This window comes from Misgurnus anguillicaudatus, unplaced genomic scaffold (assembly GCF_027580225.2).
Source record: "Misgurnus anguillicaudatus unplaced genomic scaffold, ASM2758022v2 HiC_scaffold_29, whole genome shotgun sequence".
NCBI classification, from domain to species: Eukaryota; Metazoa; Chordata; class Actinopteri; order Cypriniformes; family Cobitidae; genus Misgurnus; species Misgurnus anguillicaudatus.
In genome coordinates this window covers 7565935-7585241 of record NW_027395279.1, presented here as the reverse complement: position 1 = coordinate 7585241, position 19307 = coordinate 7565935, and the positions used below count along the sequence as shown (strand labels likewise).

General features: G+C 35.0%; 1 protein-coding gene across 1 annotated transcript; it reads left to right on the top strand.

Annotated features, from left to right (window-relative positions):
- Positions 1-3136: 3136 nt before the first annotated feature.
- On the top strand, positions 3137-17497 carry LOC141349074 (uncharacterized). The gene is made up of 2 exons (XM_073865218.1): positions 3137-3950; positions 15668-17497. The coding sequence occupies exon 2, from the start codon at positions 15692-15694 to the stop codon at positions 16682-16684; it is 993 nt and encodes a 330-aa protein (XP_073721319.1). The 5' UTR covers positions 3137-3950; positions 15668-15691; the 3' UTR covers positions 16685-17497.
- Positions 17498-19307: the final 1810 nt, after the last annotated feature.

Genomic DNA, 19307 nt, shown 5'->3' with positions numbered 1-19307 from the left:
TTATTCAGTTGGTGCCACTGGCAGGGGTGGTGTCTAAGGTAAAATTCCTGGCTTCTTGGGATTTAAAATGTCTAACAAAGTCGAAAAAGGGCCATCTGCTGTTTTGTATTGCACATATTTGTGAGAAAATCATGTTTACATTTGTGAGAAAATCACATTTGTGCAAAACACAGTACATATTTTTAACCACTTTTTTATTTGCAAAGCATTTTCTGTTTGTTTGCGAGTCAAGTTTCCTTTTGCCAAGCAGATTAAGTTTGTTTGCAACATGCTGGATTTGTTTGTTTAAATATGGCACAAAATTCATATTTGTAACCCATATAGGAAAGTCATTTTAAAGAAAAGCTCTTAATGAGGGAATTCTAGTCAAGCTTAAGTTTAGGTAAAAATATACTATCTCAGTTGTCATTAGGTACGTTTATATGCAACCAAATAATCAGTTTGTAGTCGTATTGATGGCTCAATCGTATTGAAAAGCCTCCATGTAAACATCATAATCAATACGATTGAGGACGATCGGATGCAAATTTGGATCGTATTGAAGGGGTGGTGTACTCCGATCTGTGATCAGATCCGAAAGAGAAAAGTACGCATGTTAACGCGTGAATCGTAGTATTTTCTCAAACGGATGCCAAAATACATGTGCTCAAGTTCGTGTCTTATATTAAAATCTTATATCACATGATCCTCGTCACAGAAACACGCAATAGCAAGGCAGTGGGATCACGTATTATTAAGATAAGGTTACTGGGGCCACGCGATGTACATCCTGCCGCGTTTATGTGTAACGTTACTTTTAAAATATTAGGCTACTTACTGCAATAAAGTAGCGTTTTGCCTTTTGAAAAGTGTGTTTTCATTACCTATCTGAAAACTTCTTAAGAAGAACTTTCTTCAACTCCGCTTTGACTTTAATCCAGAGATAAAGCGTGAACTTTACAAGAGATGCTGTCTGCAGCGTGACGTTGCCAAGTCCTCTGCATTTTTTTGAGTTTAGGTTTAAACTGTTTCCACCAGTTTTTTTTCTGCGGGTTAAAGATTAAATGATTTTGTTCATTAGATATTGGCATTTGGGCTGTGAAATAGTCATTGGGATGCTTTTGGGCTAGTTTTAAATGTCCATTTGGGATGGTTATGATACGCGAATCTGGCAACCCTGGCTGTGCGTTTGCGCAAATGTTCGGTTCGGATTTAATAGATTATACATATATACGAACATTTTAATCAGATTGCAATGTTTAGGGTGCACGTAAACTGTATCGTCGTAACCTTCAATTGTATTAAATTTAGTCAGATTGACAATTTTTTTTGCATGTATAGCCATTGTTCTTTTTAGCCAGTAAACTATAGATTTAATATACCGGAAGTCTTAAATAAATGCAATGTCTTAACACTAAACACTAATTGAGCTTATTGTCTCTCTTTTCAGACTGTCATTAGGCCGAACCAAAACCTGTCACTGTCACACTAAAGCAGATTTTGGGCGAGAAAGACTAAATTGAAAAAAAAATATTTTGATATTCTTCAATGAGTTCAGTTTGTTCCATTTTTAGGCACATACTCTACTCCAGGGGTTCCCAAACTTTTTCAACATGCGGCCCCCCTTGTGTACGGTGGATTCCTTCGTGGCCCCCCAAAGAAAATTTGTGACAAAAAAACAAAAAAAAAACTGTTCTAAAACTAATTTTTAATAAAAATAAAAAAAACATTAAATTATACAAAAAGTAGCGCTTTTGGTTAGTAGCCTATTTTTTTTAGGTTTAATTACACAGAATTCATGATAAATTAATGTATTTCATAAAATGTCATTAAACTGGTCCCCCTTGGCACCATCTCGCGGCCCCCAGTTTGAAAACCACTGCTCTACTCTACTGAATGCTGTAACTAAAAATATATTTTGAATATATTTAAAATATTTATTTTTGAATTGTTTTTAACTGTTTTAAGCAGTCTTTGTTTATTTGGAAAAAATATTTTGGATATGTTACCAATTGAAGAAATCTATTCCCAAATAGCACTTTTAAATTTAACTAATCATTACAAACTTGAAGTAGACTGGATAGTAGTCTAGCTGCAGTATGTTTAAGTATACAAAATGTAATAGCATTCCAAGTTTTTACATTTTGCAATAGCGAAAAATATAGATATAGAATTTACGCAAACAATATATTCATGCTATACTGATTGTATGTTTGCAAGACACTCATAATAAATTTGTACTTCTAACCCAAATAAAACACACTCGAAATTCACTTATCAAGCCTGCATTTAGCACAAACACACTCATGTGCTTAAAAAGGTACACTTGAAGTTGTTTCACTTTAGCACACAAAAGTACACAAAATACTCTCAAATTTGTACTTTATTACAATTAAATTACAACTAAAATATATTAAGTACAAAATTTGTTTAAAAAAGTGACCATCACTAGCTGTAACATGCCCATGTACACCACCTACTAGTAATCTGCACGTGCAATGTACATCGAGGGAAGTTAAAATGAAAACTGTCACGTATAGTCTACGCCGTAGGTCCTATGCAACATATAAATCACACTTTACAACAAAAAGTCCACTCATATCATTACTCCACAGATGGTAACGATTTCTTTCCAGCGTGAATTCTCATGTGTGTGTTAAGGTGAGATTTTCTTTTGAAACACTTTTTACACTGACAGCATCTGAATGGTTTCTCTCTATGTGAACTGTCATGTGTCTCTTCAGTTGATATTTATCTCTGAAACACTTTTCACACCGACAGCACCTGAATGGTTTCTCTCCAGTGTGAATGGTCATGTGTCTCTTAAGGTGACTTTCATCTCTGAAACACTTTTCACACTGAAGACAAGCGAAAAGTTTCTGTTCAGTGTGAATTTTCATGTGTACTTTAAGGTTGGGTTTACTACTGAAACACTTGTTACACTGAGTGCATGTAAACGGTTTCTCTTCGATGTGAACTTCTGCATGCATCTTAAGGCTAGATAGATATGAAAAACTCTTTCCACACAGATCACACACAAATGGTTTCACTCCAGCGTGAATTTTGATGTGTATCTGAAGAGCGTCTTTACTTGTAAAACTTTTTTCACACAGATCACACGTGAATGGTCTCTCTCCAGTGTGAATTCTCATGTGTATTGTTGTGTAAGATGCAAATTATCCAACCTTTATAAGCCAAATAATACACCTAATTTTATATGTATTTCTTCTGAGCAATATAAACCTGTGGTTTGTTATTTTATACTCCTTTTACTATGTTAAACTCTTTATGTTACTTAATACGCCTAGGGTGGCTTTGATGTAAAGTATTATAATCATTGAGTTGGGAGTATATGCATGACAGCTCTTGAATTGCATGTTTAAGGAGTGACACAAATATGGTTTTGTATTTACTAGTTTATTAAGAGTAGAGAGATTGATGCATGTATTAGATAGAACAAAGCTTAAGGGATATATTACAGTTTAAAGCATGATTTAAAGACCTGTCTTCGTGGGAGAAAGCGCAGAGGAGTTTGGAGAAGAACGACAAAGAGACTTCGTCATATATTTAAGATATTAGGGGACTTTCCCAGTAGACGTAAGGATCAAAGGCGTGCCATGAGGCCCTGAATATGATTCCTGGAATTCGGACCCGAGACCGTGCCTATAAATTGATGCTGGTGCAGAACTTAGGCAGATCTGGAGAGCGAGCAGCATCCAGCATCTCCGTTGTCTGACAGCCTGAAATCTTGTGTGCTCTAGACTTAGTACTTTTTAGACTTTGTATTTTTGTCTTATTACTTTTAGTTAACTTGGTATTTCTTATTTCTTTTCTTTTTCTTTTTAATTTGGCAAAACTTGTAATCGCAACTAGCTAAATTGTATTAATACATTTTGTAAAAGACAAGAAGAAGTGTGCTTGCGTGAACTTAGCTCAAATAATCAACCACGGGGAAGTCTTCTAATAATTATGTGAGTATAATCCAGTTTTCAGTTTCTATCTTATTTAAGGTAATGTACGATTGGTATACTAGGGAAATAATTGTTAGATTTGACTATCCTTGCCTACCCTGAATAGAAAGAATAGGCAAAAGGTACAAATTTTCGTACCGCAAAACATGGCGCCCAACTGCGGGGCACGGTTTTTGTCGTTGATTTCTGGCCAAAATCAACGGCAAAGCGTGTTCAAAAGAAACGATTACGAGTTACCATGCCTAGGGAAGAGTTAAAATAATTAAAATCCCGTAAGACCCCAAAGAATAGTTCGAAACGAGCTATTATACGACCCAGAAAGGGTTGGTGCGCGCGCACAACTTTATATAAACCGACGGGCAGGAGGTTTATTAGGGCTCGTTAACGTACAGTTGCGTTAAGCTGTCAGGAAGGACGCTTCTTTAAATGACAGAAAGAGCTCAGACCCATATTCTCGTGTACACAAGAGGTGATACTCGTGTACGTGAACGAGAGGGTGCCGCTGAAAATGCGGAAACCTCAGTTTTAGTGAAAGAAGCTGAGGAGTTGGCGTTATGGTTTTCGCTTAAGGATACATTAAGGGGATGACGTTCTCGGAAGCCGAAATGGGCTTAACTGTAGTACGATGGGCACAAACACTAGAGAGGAATAAAAATAGTGGCGTACTTATACAGTGAATGATTTTAGATGTCGAGTTTATTTTGTCAACAGTGAAAGAAGTTGACTTAGAGACCATAAAAATATATGGTAAAAAACTGTTAGAGAAAAGACAGGGAGAGCCGGTATGGATCGCGTTAGAAAGAACCAACAAGAAATAATACATTTCGAAGAGGAGAGAGAGATCCCGCCAGAACTTGGAAAAACAGAAATAGGCTACGAACTTAAAGTAGGCAACATAAAAATAACAATACACAATGGTCTATTAAAAGACACTAGCGAAGGCATATTAGTTCTAAACGGCAACGAACGAATGATTACGGGAGTCAGAACATCAAGTGTGATATTTGACAAATCAGCGGAGGACGCATTAAAAGAGATTTAGATCTCTCGCGAAAATCTGGGTAGACAAAGCCCTGCTGCGTGCGGGTAAATCGCCATTAGTAGACAAGTTAAAGTAACACATTTAACTCAAATAGGAACTAGACAATATAAACATTAAATGACGAATGTAATTAGAAGAATGACTACAGGAATAAATAAAAATTTAAACAAGGGACCTTTGACTTTAAATCTACTAATGAATAACAAAAAGAGAGAATAGTTTAAACGTATTCTTAATGCGATGTAAAGTGAGGTCGATTTCGAGGTGAGAATTCCAGCTGCGTCGGCATATGCAATAAAAGAGACAAAAGGTCAGAAAATGCTAAATGAAATTGTAAGCTCAGACGGAGAAGAAATAAATGAAACATCATACTCTTACAGTCTAACTTCAGACAGTGAACCAGAACTTAAAAGAAAGAAAGAAGCGCGATTGCGATAGAAAGATAGCGGAGCTATCTTGTTATTAAAGGTGAGTCATTTAATTTAAAATGACTGGCCATTAATGGAATTGAGAGGTGTACGATTTAAAAAAAAAGAAAACCCTCTTCTAAAAGACGAAGCAGAAGTTTAATCAAAAATTAGATAAAATAAATATTCCTGAAAATGAACTCACTTATGTACAAGTGAGAACATCTAGTTTGTCACTCATCAGCCGTGTAAATAGCGAAGCACGAATGATGGGGTAAATCCGCAAAAAACGGCGTTATTTCAGGAAAAATACGATTATTCAAGGAAAATAATAAAAAGCATTGAAGGCGTTGTAAAAACCTTGAGAACCGAAGTGAAACATTTACGAGGCGAAGTAGAAAAATTGAATGTTCAAAAGGCGATAGCACCAATGGGGAAATTAGACATTTCCTACAATTGGGAAAGTAAAGAAGAGCCACAGATCAAACCATATGATACAGTAGGTCGATATTCTCCGGAATTATTAAGTACACCGGTTAGACAACTAGAATTTGAAACTTCGCGTGTAGGTAAAGACAAACAGACTAAAATACAATCTAAATTGCTGGAAATACAATTGACAGAGGCAGTTCATAAGCATATAGGTGTTAAGGAAAAATTAGAAAATCACAGTGGGTTTATGGTTAGAGCCGCAAAAATGCCGACTTACCAAGAGAGACAATTATGCAATCTCAGCAGAGGCAACAGAAAAAAAAAAGTTAGAGATTTAACAGGAACAGTACTCACACATAGCTTAATACGCGCCGTAAAAGACCAAGTGCCTCTCACTTCAGGATGAAATTCCTATGTCAGACAAAGTAAGACTTTTACGAGATGTAGGAAGAGAAATATAATGAGGATATAAATTAATTACCACCCTGAACAATGTGACTAATAAACAAATAAAAGAACGATTGGCTGAGTACGTCTTAACTTCTCAACGCGTAAAAACTTTGAGGGAAAATGAGCCAAATAATAGGCGTTTCAATATACCAAGTACACCGAACGCGGATAAAGCCGTAAATGATACAATGACAAATAGGATGTATAATGCGCGATTTCAAAGAGAGAGAGACCATTTTAATACGAGTACACGTAAAGTACCATTTCGAAGCGAAAGAGGCTTGGAGCGAAGTAAATATGGAACAGAAAGTGAAAGAGAGTTCGTATCTAACACGCAAAAATCGAATTATGTCTTGGAGGAAAGAGCAGAGAACGAAGTACCTGAAAACCGAATGCAGTTTCAGTCTCCTAAGCACAGAATAGATAACACAAAACTCAAAAAAGGTGAGAAGAAATCAAACAATGAATGATAATGTAACGGACTCGGAAACCGAAGCAGATCTTAGGATCTTAACACGCATAATTATCAGACACCGATATAAAAGTCGTAATGACAAGAGAAAAAAGGTTTTGTTAAAACAGAATGTCTGTGATAGAAATGTAATAAAAATATATAGATTAAAATATAAGGAATTGATAAATTTAGTTAAAAGGACTAGTTAATTCTGGAGCACAGATATAAATTACAACACCACTAAAAGATGAAGAGCACAATTATTCTTCAGACGTGCACAGAATTAAAACGGAAAAAACATGGAAATAAAATAATGTAACAAAAAATTACTTGTTGGAACTTGAGAAAAATATTTAGATAAAGTAAATTTAGAAGAGTGATTAAAATGAATTAGGAATAAGATGATAGGATCTGAGCAGAGAAAAAGGATAAATTAATACGAATGCTGAGAGACAACACTTTTTGGTAAATTAAACATGATTGAGGAGCTGTTGATGAAAACTACGCTCACGGAAAATAATAGGAGGAATGCGCGAACCTCAACGCCAGTATCCGACCAATAAACTAGCCAAAAAAGAACTAAATCAGAGAATATAAGAATTGTTAGAGCAAAACGTTATTAAGGAGGTAAAATCTCCAATAATTAATAGCCTGATTCAAGTTATTGAACCGGACAATACATTTAGATTAGTGACTAACTTCACGGCTTTGAACAGAGCTATTAAACCGGACAAACGGTGTAATAAATGCACGTAATAGGCAGCATTAAGCGAGTGAAAGAAATGCAAATTTCTGTTGGAAATAGGTTTAACAAAGAGGTCAACACCGCTAATAGAGGCGAGTCAGAAAGAAAAGGAAAGCGTTTTCAGTTAACAATAAATTATTGTAAATTTCTGCAAGTATTTAAAAAGCTCAGTGGTATTTCAGAGCGTAATGAGGGATATATTAAGACTTACCGGTAGAAATGTATATCGTTGACGTCCTAATAATATCCAACAATGAGAAACAACATACTTAAATATTTGATCAAACGCTGAAGAAACAAGCCGATGCACGTTTAAAATAAATAAATAAATAATAAACACGAATTAATGACAGAGATGGTTGAATTTCTGGTTTTTTTTATACAAACATGCAACCGTGGAATTACGCAAATGAGCGCAACACCGTCATTAAGACTCCGAACATCGTAAGACACGTTCAAGAAAAAATAGTGGGTTGGTAAAATTTAGCCAAATGGCAAAGCCAATGTATGCCACCATAAAAGAAAGCAAATTGCAAGGGACGCAAGAAACCGAGCATTGCGCAGCTTACAAGCGGCAATTTAGACTCAGGCCAGCTAGAAGTAAAACAGACGAAAAAAAATTTTAAGATGATCTTGAGATGGATCAAATTAGTTATCAAATGATAGCTAGAAATTCTAAAAACAGTATGCCTATAAAAAATTGTAACTGGAAATTGAGAAAGGCCGGATAAACATTTATTTCTGTAGACAAGCTTATCAGCACTGTCAAAAAGTAAAAGATATCCTGAATTACAGGGTCTAGCGAGGGGAAAGCAGATCTTGGTAAAATTCGGACAAATTGGTCATGGAGCATCTGACTAAAGACTAAATTAAGGTTGAGAGAGCATTGAATTCTCGATGGCAGATGTGAAAATAGACTTTTAGATCCAAATTTAAAAATCAGAAATAGAGAAAAAAATGAAATATCAGAAAACAGTTGAATCTGTTTAAAAGCATTGTAGTTTATAAGGATGGTTCTAAAGCACCATAAGGAGACAACGCACGTTAGGCGTACATTAAGCCGGAAAAACAGTAGGATCGAGAAAGTGTCAAAGGAACAATTAGCTGAAGCTATTGCAATCGTAAAATCTTTAGAGAGGTTAAGAGACTTAAAAAGCCAACCAATTTGTCCTGGGAATAAATAGTTAATACGTGGGAAAAAGCTTAAATGAGGATTTAAGTATTAAGAATAAATTAATAAAGGACATAAGCGTAACATCAACATGGACATTCAAAAGACAATAGCGAGATGGCTTTAAGCAATAACGAAACTAACAGACTGGCTAGAAAGAGAAGAATAATTGTGCTTAGAGAGGATGAGAATAATATACAGAAAATAACTATAGAAAATTAATCTTATTTTACAACATCTGAGCATGAACTTAATAGGTAAAATCTTAACAAATAATAAAATGCACGTTTCTAAATGAAGGAAGAAATATCAGCGGATCAGATTGCTATGTGAGAATTGTAAGAAGAGGTTATCACAAGTTAAGTAGCAATTGATAATGTAGTATATTGCCAGAGAAATTAATGAGAAATTAATTTGTTGCCGAAGAATAAGTTAAATAACAAATATATTTTGGTTATTGTTGATGGCTCTACAGACATTTTTTTTTGATAAGGCACTAATTCCAGAATGACAATAAAAGCAGTACAGGAACAGACTGCGCAAGGGAGACTAAGCAGTATAAGGAAAGAATAACACTAGCTATTTTATCGGCGGAGAGTTAGAAAAAAAAAATACTCGCAAAAAAGCACATGAAATTAGCCCGGAGAATAAAAGAAATAAAAGAATATTTCAGGGCAAATGCGAACTAACGCAAGTGGGATTCATTCTAAGAACAGGCTCTGTATTATATTAATTCAACAAGCGTTGAAAGAAAAGAAAAACCGACATTGGAACGTAACAGAAATTGCTTTCCAGGACAGAACGTCTATATAAGGTTAGTTCACAAGGATATGAACAAACCATTTAATGACCATTTTGCTAAGAAAGACACGATCGTGAAAGTAATTGATAATTACACAATTGAGTTAGAAAACAATGGAATTTGGTCCAAAAGACCAAATCTCGTATTTATCTAAATTGACCATTGTCCCTCGACAAGCAGACGCCTGCTGTGAAAGACGCATATTAGAGTGTGTCGGTGCTGGGACAAAGAAGTCATAAAACCCCCGAACTAATGTTACCCACGAAAAGGCATTAACGATTATATGGTACTGGGGCATGAGATTTTGGTAAGTATTTATTGATGACGTTATAACATGGGCGTCGAATCATGCTGAGGTTTTCACGACGGGGTAACTTAATGTGTATAAATGCAGTTATAAAATTAAAAGGGACAAGATAGTCGACGTGACCTTCATGTGTCCATGTCAATCAGTCAATCACATGTTACGTTTATGCTGCGGTCATTCGCGCAGTATCCATGGTTTTTAAGCGGCATAAAACACTTAAGTCAACTCCTTTGTACGAAAATGTCATGTCGTGTAAGTTGGCATGTTCTGTTCGAATTGAAATAAATTGTAATGGTGTAATTTTGCTTACTTCTCTTGTTGAATAGTTTGCAAGTTTTAATGGAAATAGAAAATATTGGTTATCTAGACAAATGTGCTCTTATTTTCAGTATATTTTTATAACTCTTTTGTAATGTCTTCGTTATCAGAGCCCTTCAAATTAGAAAAGTGATGATGATCTTGTCAATGCTGAGATTTTCATGCATCAACAGCCATTACATCTGTCTGGATCAGGTAATGTAGTGTTAACCCTGCTATTCTACAATATTTACTTAAATACAGTATGCAAGTGTATGCATACATTCTGATAAAGGTCATTATAGAATTCTCTTCCAATATTGCACTAATTTTACTTTTTTATATTTTGTCAGGATTGAACTAGAAACAGACAGCAAGGGTTGTCAGGTCAGAAACAGAACGACACACAAACACAAGAAACTTCACAGGTGAGAAGTGAGAGTGGCTTTTTAAAAACACCTGCTACTTGTTTCTCAAGACTGGTTTATCATTGTCATTAGGAAAATATAAGAAGCTAATTTAGGATGCTTTTTTGTGAAGCGTCTCCCGTAAAACCTTACAATGCATTTAATATTTGTTTTGTAATCAAATCAAATTCTACTAATCCTATTAATTAAGATGCAGTGTTTTGTTTTCTTTTTAAAAGGGGCTATGACTTGTTTTTTATTTTATTATGTGTTTTAAATTGTAGGCAGATCAACATGCAATTTGAAGACGTGTGATAAAATACAGAGAGGTGAAGTCGTGTGTCTTTCCAGATGCCCAAATCATCCCCGTTAAAAGGTAATGAATAGTGTTATGACAAAAAATGTATTTCAAACTAAAACATTACATTTATGTTTCTATACTAATGAAATATGTTTTTCTTTTTCCAAACTTAATCAAATGCAATGATCGCTAAGATGAGCCTGAAGAGGAGATTTGGGAAGATGCTGTTTCATAAGTCGCTTTGCCAGATCACCTGTGGTAAGTTTGTAAAACGTATATTAAAAATAGGATTAGAACATCTCCTAATCAAGAGTTTTTGATCAGGTCGGGATGTCTGCTAACAAGATGCCTTGCTGGTCTGGGCGAGTTTAAAGTCTTACACAGACAGTCCAGAGGTTCTGAAGTCCATCTTCGATTTCATTGGTAAGGGACTACACAAAAGGCTGTTTGACCCACACGTAAAGCAACCTAAAAAAGCTTTGTTAAAGGAACACGCCCAGATTTTGGGAATTTAGCTTATTCACTGTATCCCCCAGAGTTAGATAAGTCCATACATACCTTTCTCATCTCCGAGCATGCTGTAACTCTGTCTGACGCAGTCCCCGCTAGCTTAGCTTAGCACAAAGACTGGAAGTAAATAGCTTCAGCTAAGCTAGCGGGGACTGCGTCAGACAGAGTTACAGCACACACGGAGATGAGAAAGGTATATGGACTTATCTAACTCTGGGGGATACGGTGAATAAGCTAAATTCCCAAAATCTGGGCGTGTCCCTTTAATCATATAATTTGGGGGGTGTTGAAAATATAAAGTTGATATCACTTAAGCATTCAGTATAGGATTTATTTGTAACCAAATCGATCAGAAGCACCATTCACTACCATAGTATTCTTTTATGCTACTATGTAAGTCAATGGTGCTTCTGGTCAGTTTGGTTGCAGACATTCCTTAAAAAATCTTCAGGTTCATCAGGATGCTTTAAAGGGACACTTCACCCATTTGCATTAAGCTTTATATAGTTAGAACCCCAGTCATGTTTTTGAATGGTCGTGCATCATTTCCTCAGTTGCCGCTGAGACAGGAGAAATACAGATTTCAGTGTTGCACTTCCTTCTTTCAATGATGTAAAAATCATCATTTTGCATCATTGAAAGAAGGAAGTCCAATATCTTTGTTGAGGGGGTGAGACTACAGACACCCCTTTTCTCGGTCAAATAGGCACCAAATTCTAAATGTATGTTACATTCCGACTACAAATATGATACAACTTTCAATAAAGATTAATGTTTCTACGGGTGAAATGCTCCTTTAAGGTGTAGAAACATCTCAGCAACCTCAAGAGAAATTGGAGGCAACTGAGCTAAATTGCAGATGTTGTTGCAAAGGGTCTGAATATGTATAATGAAAATATATGTTTTCTTTTTTCATACATTTGCAAAAGTTTCTAAAATTCTGTTTTTACTTTGAAGAAAATATCTAAACAATTACAGTATCATGCAACAACATAACATTTGAAAGTGAAAGGTGTATGATAATTTCTGAATGCACTGTAGATGATCTTAATTAAACCCCATTGTTATCTTCGTAAACACAACAGCTTTCTTCCTTCATCAGATGGCTATGCAATGTTTCAAGTCAGACTATCAAAGAAAACGCATCTTGTCCTGATGTGCAATAACAAGATTTTTTTTGTACATGGGCTAAAATGCAGCATTTTTTGAAAATTAAATATATTGTGTTTTTTCTCTCTTTAGATGCTGTCATCGTATTAAGTACAGCATGAGCCAGAATAGATGGGTGGTGGTGGCCATAAGAAGACTGTCAACTAAATCAACAAAATTCATATTTGCAGTTTTTCTTGAATAAAGTTTTTCTATTCAGATGAATAAAATGACTTTTAAACATGATTTTGTTTTCATATTTTATGATTTTATTCTATATTTAGAATATTACACTTCTGCACTACTAACTGGAAACCTAACTGTTTGAAAGAATGTATTTTTATCCTTAAAAATATTTTAAACAGCTGCTTTTCATATTTGTAAAGGGTAGGCACCTGCCATCTTATTTGTCCACATTTAAACTTTACCTTCTTTAGGTGTTTAGTTTTATGAATGGGGTTGTACTGTAAGTTATGCGCAGCAAGTTGTATTCATATGATAATTGGTTTAAAAATAACACGTTTACAGTAAATCATTTAGTGAGTATTGCAGTGTCAAGTAAAAATCTATATTTAGTGTTAAAAACAACAAGGAAATAGAAGGTTGAAATTGCGTCATGATATCAACCTTAATTCACCTATGTTGAAAGTGTGACGTTGAAACAACGTCGTGAAATCAACGTTGAAATTTTTTGCAAAACCAAAAGGTAATCCAACGTTGATTCAACGTTGGTACCTGACGTTGATTCAACGTTGAATCAACGTTGAAATGCCGACTGGGTAGGGTTAGGATGAGCTTTAAGAATAAGTATGAGACCTGGCTGTCAGACAACGTTAAACAAAACTTGAACATCTACAATGAGCCACAAGTATAAAATAAAAAAGGTAATAAAAATCGGTATTAAGCTGAAACATATTATAAAATGTAGTCAACCAAAGACTCCTTGAAGGGGGTAATAGATTTATGATCTTGAAGGAGACTTTGGTTGACTCTGACAACGCGAAATTGACGATGGCAAATTGAAGCGTAACAACTTAGCAACTAAATAATTTGAACCATGACAACTTCATTTGACCATGACAAAAGTGAAACAAATTGTTTCGAATACAAACTGTTTCGAATTAAAGAATAAAAAATGGAAAATGAGAGTAAAGGAAAAAATGCAAATGGAAAATGAAAGTAAGAAAAAAATGAGAATGGAAAATGAAAGTAGGGAGAGAATAAAAGATTGAAAAGTAGAAGAGACTAAAATAACTCTCTTATAGATGCCACGGGAGTGCATTAGTCTATTGCAATTTGGAGATATGCCAAAAAAGTGTGTAGACACACATTTAAGTATATGTAAGAAAATATACAATTGGCAATAGCATAATGTTTAGATACAAAAATGTATTAATGTAGACAATAAGAATATGCACCCCTGAAACAGGCATACTGGAGTTGATGTAAGTATAAAATACATTGAATGTAATAAGATAAGAAAGCAATGATGAAATAGAAAAATCATTGGCTAGCATTTGAATGAGTGAGGAGTGAAGACTAAAATAATTTGGAGAAGGACCTAAGATGAAATCGCACTGTGGAACATTTCAGCCTGGTTGAACTTGGAGGTGAAAGTTCACCTACTTTGCCTTCGAAATGTGAGTAGAACAAACAACAACATATGCTTTACTGCAGCTCACAAATGGTTTAGACCATGTGTGGCTTTATATCTTTTTGGAAACTTACTATATCAAAAATTTGCCATGATTGTTTGACTTAAATAGAAGCAGTAAATAAACAAAACTTAATGAGGCGGTCATGTTCTACAGTGTACTACAGTTATAAAGTATATACATAAAATAATTGTATGCTGATGTGAAAACTTTAAAAAGTATTCATGATAATTAAAAAGAGTTATCAAGATAAAATGCATATTATCATCTTGGAGGTCAAATATATCAAGCAGGATATATATTCATATGATTTGGACTAGAAAAGTAACATTAAAAATGTATTTAGACTAATTTGGGTTAAAATACTGACATGATGGGGCAGTGGATAAGACACATGCCTTTGGTGTGAGAAACCTAGGTTCGAATCCACTGTGACACACCATTGTGTCCCTGAGCAAGACACTTAATCCCTAGTTGCTCCAGAGGCGTGCGACCTCTGACATATAGCAATTGTAAGTTGCTTTGGATAAAAGCTTCAGTTAAATGAATGAATGTAAATGATGTAACATAAACACCAGGAGCATTATGCATGATGGTAAAAAGCATGTTTGAATAAAACATTTCCATTGGACATTTGTAACTAAACAACAAAGAGTGTTACTTGTTAAATCTGTCCCAGGAGTAAGTAAAAAAGAAAGAGAAGTTTCACGCATTCTCTGGAGATCGTAAACCAGTCAGAGATGGTGTGAGGATTGTTTCAAAGACACCACAGCTTGGCCTTTTGCTGAGTATGTGTTGGTTGGTACATAAAGTAAAATTAATTATTTTATGACTAACCTACCTCAGTCGCTACTTATGTTTAAGGCTGACACTGATTGTAAACATATTTGCTTACAAATCTTGTTGAACATCACTAGCCTTGGAATGCTGCTAAAAGTTTTGTTTATTTGTTGATTGTGTGTATGTGTGTGTGTGTTCCACTATTAAGAAATGATAGTGAGAGAAAGAGGTGTGAAGGGTAATACTTTTTAAATTGACCCTTGGGAGAACTAAGATATGTAGTGGTCAGACGTAATAACAGCACCTATGTTTGATTTAACATTGAAGATACAGATTTCAAATTTGTAAAAGCACAGCAGGAGTAAATCAGAATCTATAAAAAAAAAAAATTTGGATAGTGGCAAAATGTATAACATATTGGGTGTAATGAAAAATGACAATGGTAAAGTAATTAATAAGTGTGATTGAATAAAATATTTTACAATATGTTAAGAAACTTAGAAAAACAGCACAAAGTCAATCACAATCAAGATCATTGTAAAATCAAATTAATGCTATGGCATGAAAATGTTTTTGTTTAAATTGTCAAAATTGTAATAGGAGATCTGTGCAGTTTTGAGCAGTTGGTTTAAGATTATTGGAACATATTAAAGTTAATTTATGAAACACATTCCTCTTTGTCATGAGGAGTAAAAGCAGAAAAACACAGAGAAGTTCAAATGTGGATCATAAATTATCTCTCAAAAGACGAGTTGGTGTGATTCAGCCACACACTCATATATTTAAACTGAACCTTTTTGAAACACAGTTACATGACCAGGAGAGTCTGATTATGGCGGACCACTTTCTAGAAAATCAGGAATTGGCAGAAGCGGTAAATGAGGCTAAGAGATTGGAACTTAGGAGAACAGTGAGGGGTCAATTATTAACAAGATGTGGAACAGAATATTGGATTGCAGTTCACAAGGATGAATGTGTCTCTTGCTACAGGCATCCTGTAATGCAAAGAGTTGAATTCAGTATGGGACACTTCTGTCGAGATTGTTTCAAGAGTGTTAAGATAATGACTTGGGTTAATGAAGATAAGACAACAGAGCATTACTTGACAACTTTTAATCTAATGGAACGCACTAATGCTGCGTTATTTCTGACGTACCGAGATATACTCAAAAGGCTTCACCCAGAGGTTGAGGAAATATATTATGATATTGATGAACACAAAGATTGGACTAAAGATAAAAGAGACCATGTAGTACATGAGCTTCATAGAAGTAAAACATTGAGGGTTGTTAAACTTGATGGAGTTTTTTATCTCATAGAGCTAAACATCGATGATTGCATCAAAAAGGAAAGGGTCTCAACTTCTGTCCCCCCAGTTCTCCAGAAGACTTCAATGATGACTGTGGCTCGTGGAGAAGTGCGTAAAATGCAGGAGTCCATGATTCCGTTGATTGGTCATTGTAAACAATGTAAGATCAATGGAAGGAGCCGCCAGTTCTTGTGTCAGAACTCTGAAAGAGAATTGATTGGTGCATGCTACCATGAGATAACTGATGGAAAATTTATAAAAGCAAATTTTGGAGGCTATCTGAACATAGTGTTGCAAAGTGTAAAACATTGGCCAGTAGGCGATCAAGTAAGAGGAATTATTGTAAAAAGTGTTCGGATAAGACCAATATGTAAAGTTCCCTGGGTCAACAACTATTTGAGTATATCTCAGCACAACATTTTTACTAATAGGGGTGAAATGTACTTGATGTTGAAAAAATATGAAAGGAGAGTTGGAAGATATCAGCCATACTTATGTTTGAAAATGAGAACTTAAAGCCTGTATAATATTGCATGAAGGGGGTGTTGTGTAAGATGCAAATTATCCAACCTTTATAAGCCAAATAATACACCTAATTTTATATGTATTTCTTCTGAGCAATATAAACCTGTGGTTTGTTATTTTATACTCCTTTTACTATGTTAAACTCTTTATGTTACTTAATACGCCTAGGGTGGCTTTGATGTAAAGTATTATAATCATTGAGTTGGGAGTATATGCATGACAGCTCTTGAATTGCATGTTTAAGGAGTGACACAAATATGGTTTTGTATTTACTAGTTTATTAAGAGTAGAGAGATTGATGCATGTATTAGATAGAACAAAGCTTAAGGGATATATTACAGTTTAAAGCATGATTTAAAGACCTGTCTTCGTGGGAGAAAGCGCAGAGGAGTTTGGAGAAGAACGACAAAGAGACTTCGTCATATATTTAAGATATTAGGGGACTTTCCCAGTAGACGTAAGGATCAAAGGCGTGCCATGAGGCCCTGAATATGATTCCTGGAATTCGGACCCGAGACCGTGCCTATAAATTGATGCTGGTGCAGAACTTAGGCAGATCTGGAGAGCGAGCAGCATCCAGCATCTCCGTTGTCTGACAGCCTGAAATCTTGTGTGCTCTAGACTTAGTACTTTTTAGACTTTGTATTTTTGTCTTATTACTTTTAGTTAACTTGGTATTTCTTATTTCTTTTCTTTTTCTTTTTAATTTGGCAAAACTTGTAATCGCAACTAGCTAAATTGTATTAATAAATTTTTTAAAAGACAAGAAGAAGTGTGCTTGCGTGAACTTAGCTCAAATAATCAACCACGGGGAAGTCTTCTAATAATTATGTGAGTATAATCCAGTTTTCAGTTTCTATCTTATTTAAGGTAATGTACGATTGGTATACTAGGGAAATAATTGTTAGATTTGACTATCCTTGCCTACCCTGAATAGAAAGAATAGGCAAAAGGTACAAATTTTCATACCGCAAAACAGTATCTGAAGAGCGCGTGTCATTGTAAAGCTCCATCCACACAGATGACACACAAAAGGTTTTTCTTTACTGTGAATTTTCATGTGTGTTGTAAGTTCGGTTTTACTTCTAAAACTTTTTTCACATTGACTGCATGTAAAAGGTTTCTCTCCGGTGTGAATTATCTTGTGTCTCTTAAGAGCACCTTTACCGGTAAAACTCCTTCCACACAAATCACACGTGAATGGTTTTTCTCCAGTGTGGATTTTCGTATGTCTCTTCAAGTTTGGTTTTTGGGAAAAACTTTTTCCACACTCACGACAAGTGTATGGTTTCTCTCCGGTGTGGATTTCCGTATGTCTCTTTAAGTGTGATATTTGGGTAAAACTCTTTCCACACTCGTGACAAGTGTATGGTTTCTCACCTGTGTGAGTTCTCATGTGTATTTTAAGTTCATTTGTAGTTAGGAAAGTTTTTTCACACAGATTGCAAGCAAATGGTTTCTCTCCAGTGTGAATTTTTATGTGCACTGCGAGGTATGATTTTCTGCTGAAACTCTTCCCACAGCGATGACACGTGGCCTTCTCATTGTGAATCCTCGAGCGATCCGTAGGGCGTCCGTCTCTTTTCAACCTCTTTTTACACAGTTTGTCTCCTGTTCTTCGAGTTCCTTTCTGTGCAACATTCTGTATTGTTGTAATATTACGATGCGTTTCATCAGCTTTATTCAGTTCAGGCTGATTGTCCTTGTTTATTTCCATCATCATATCTAAAATAAACACATTAAACAGTTAAAAGTCATGTCATGTATTTGTTCCTCATCATGGTAAAATGTTTTGCTTTAATTATGCAGCTATTTGCCATTAGCTGTAGATTTAAATTGATGTTATTCATGGCAACAGTTTGTTCAAAGATAAATGAACATTAAACATTCAAACATCTTTGTCTTTACAGAATAAAACTATAAAATAACAGCTTTATGCAAAGCATTCTGGCAACCAGAAATCCCCATCAACCTTTTTCAGTATTTTTATCATCAACATAATTTTCATTTAACTTTGAACAAACTCTTGCCAGTAAATACCATACAATCTAATCTACAGTAAGTTACTGGCAAACAGCGGCCACTAATACTGTCTTTTTTTCTACAGAAGTTTTTACCTTTATGTAGTAAGTAATATTGCTTATTACAAATGGGTTGTACATAAAGGTAAGTAATTTCATTACTTTCATTTGCTGTAACTTACTGTAAGTCAATCTCCAGTCTTATAGTTTACCTAATGGAGCATTGCACTTTCAAAGCCAAAGTCATGGATAATTTTCCAAAGAACAGTCATTTAATCCACTGGAATTTGCTTTGGATAAACCAGTTTACTTAATGTTTAAATGCAATTCTACTGAATCTATTATGGACGTATTTATCATGCATTTAGTTACATTTTTTCCCTAATCAATTTGTATGATTTTCTGTACTTGTGATTCATTCCTCAAGCATCAATAATTAAGATTGAAAAATAAACACCAACCTCTTTGTTCTTCAGTATCTTCAATCTTTATTCTGCATGGTTGTGAATCTCTCATCTTCTCAAGCTCTTCTATCAACACCAACAAGAAGTCATGAAGCTTTCAGTATGGAGTGATTTCTCTCCGTGTTTGAC

Bases quoted from the DNA above. Each gene is read 5' to 3' on its own strand.
- LOC141349074 (XM_073865218.1), top strand. From the start codon at position 15,692: ATGGCGGACCACTTTCTAGAAAATCAGGAATTGGCAGAAGCGGTAAAT.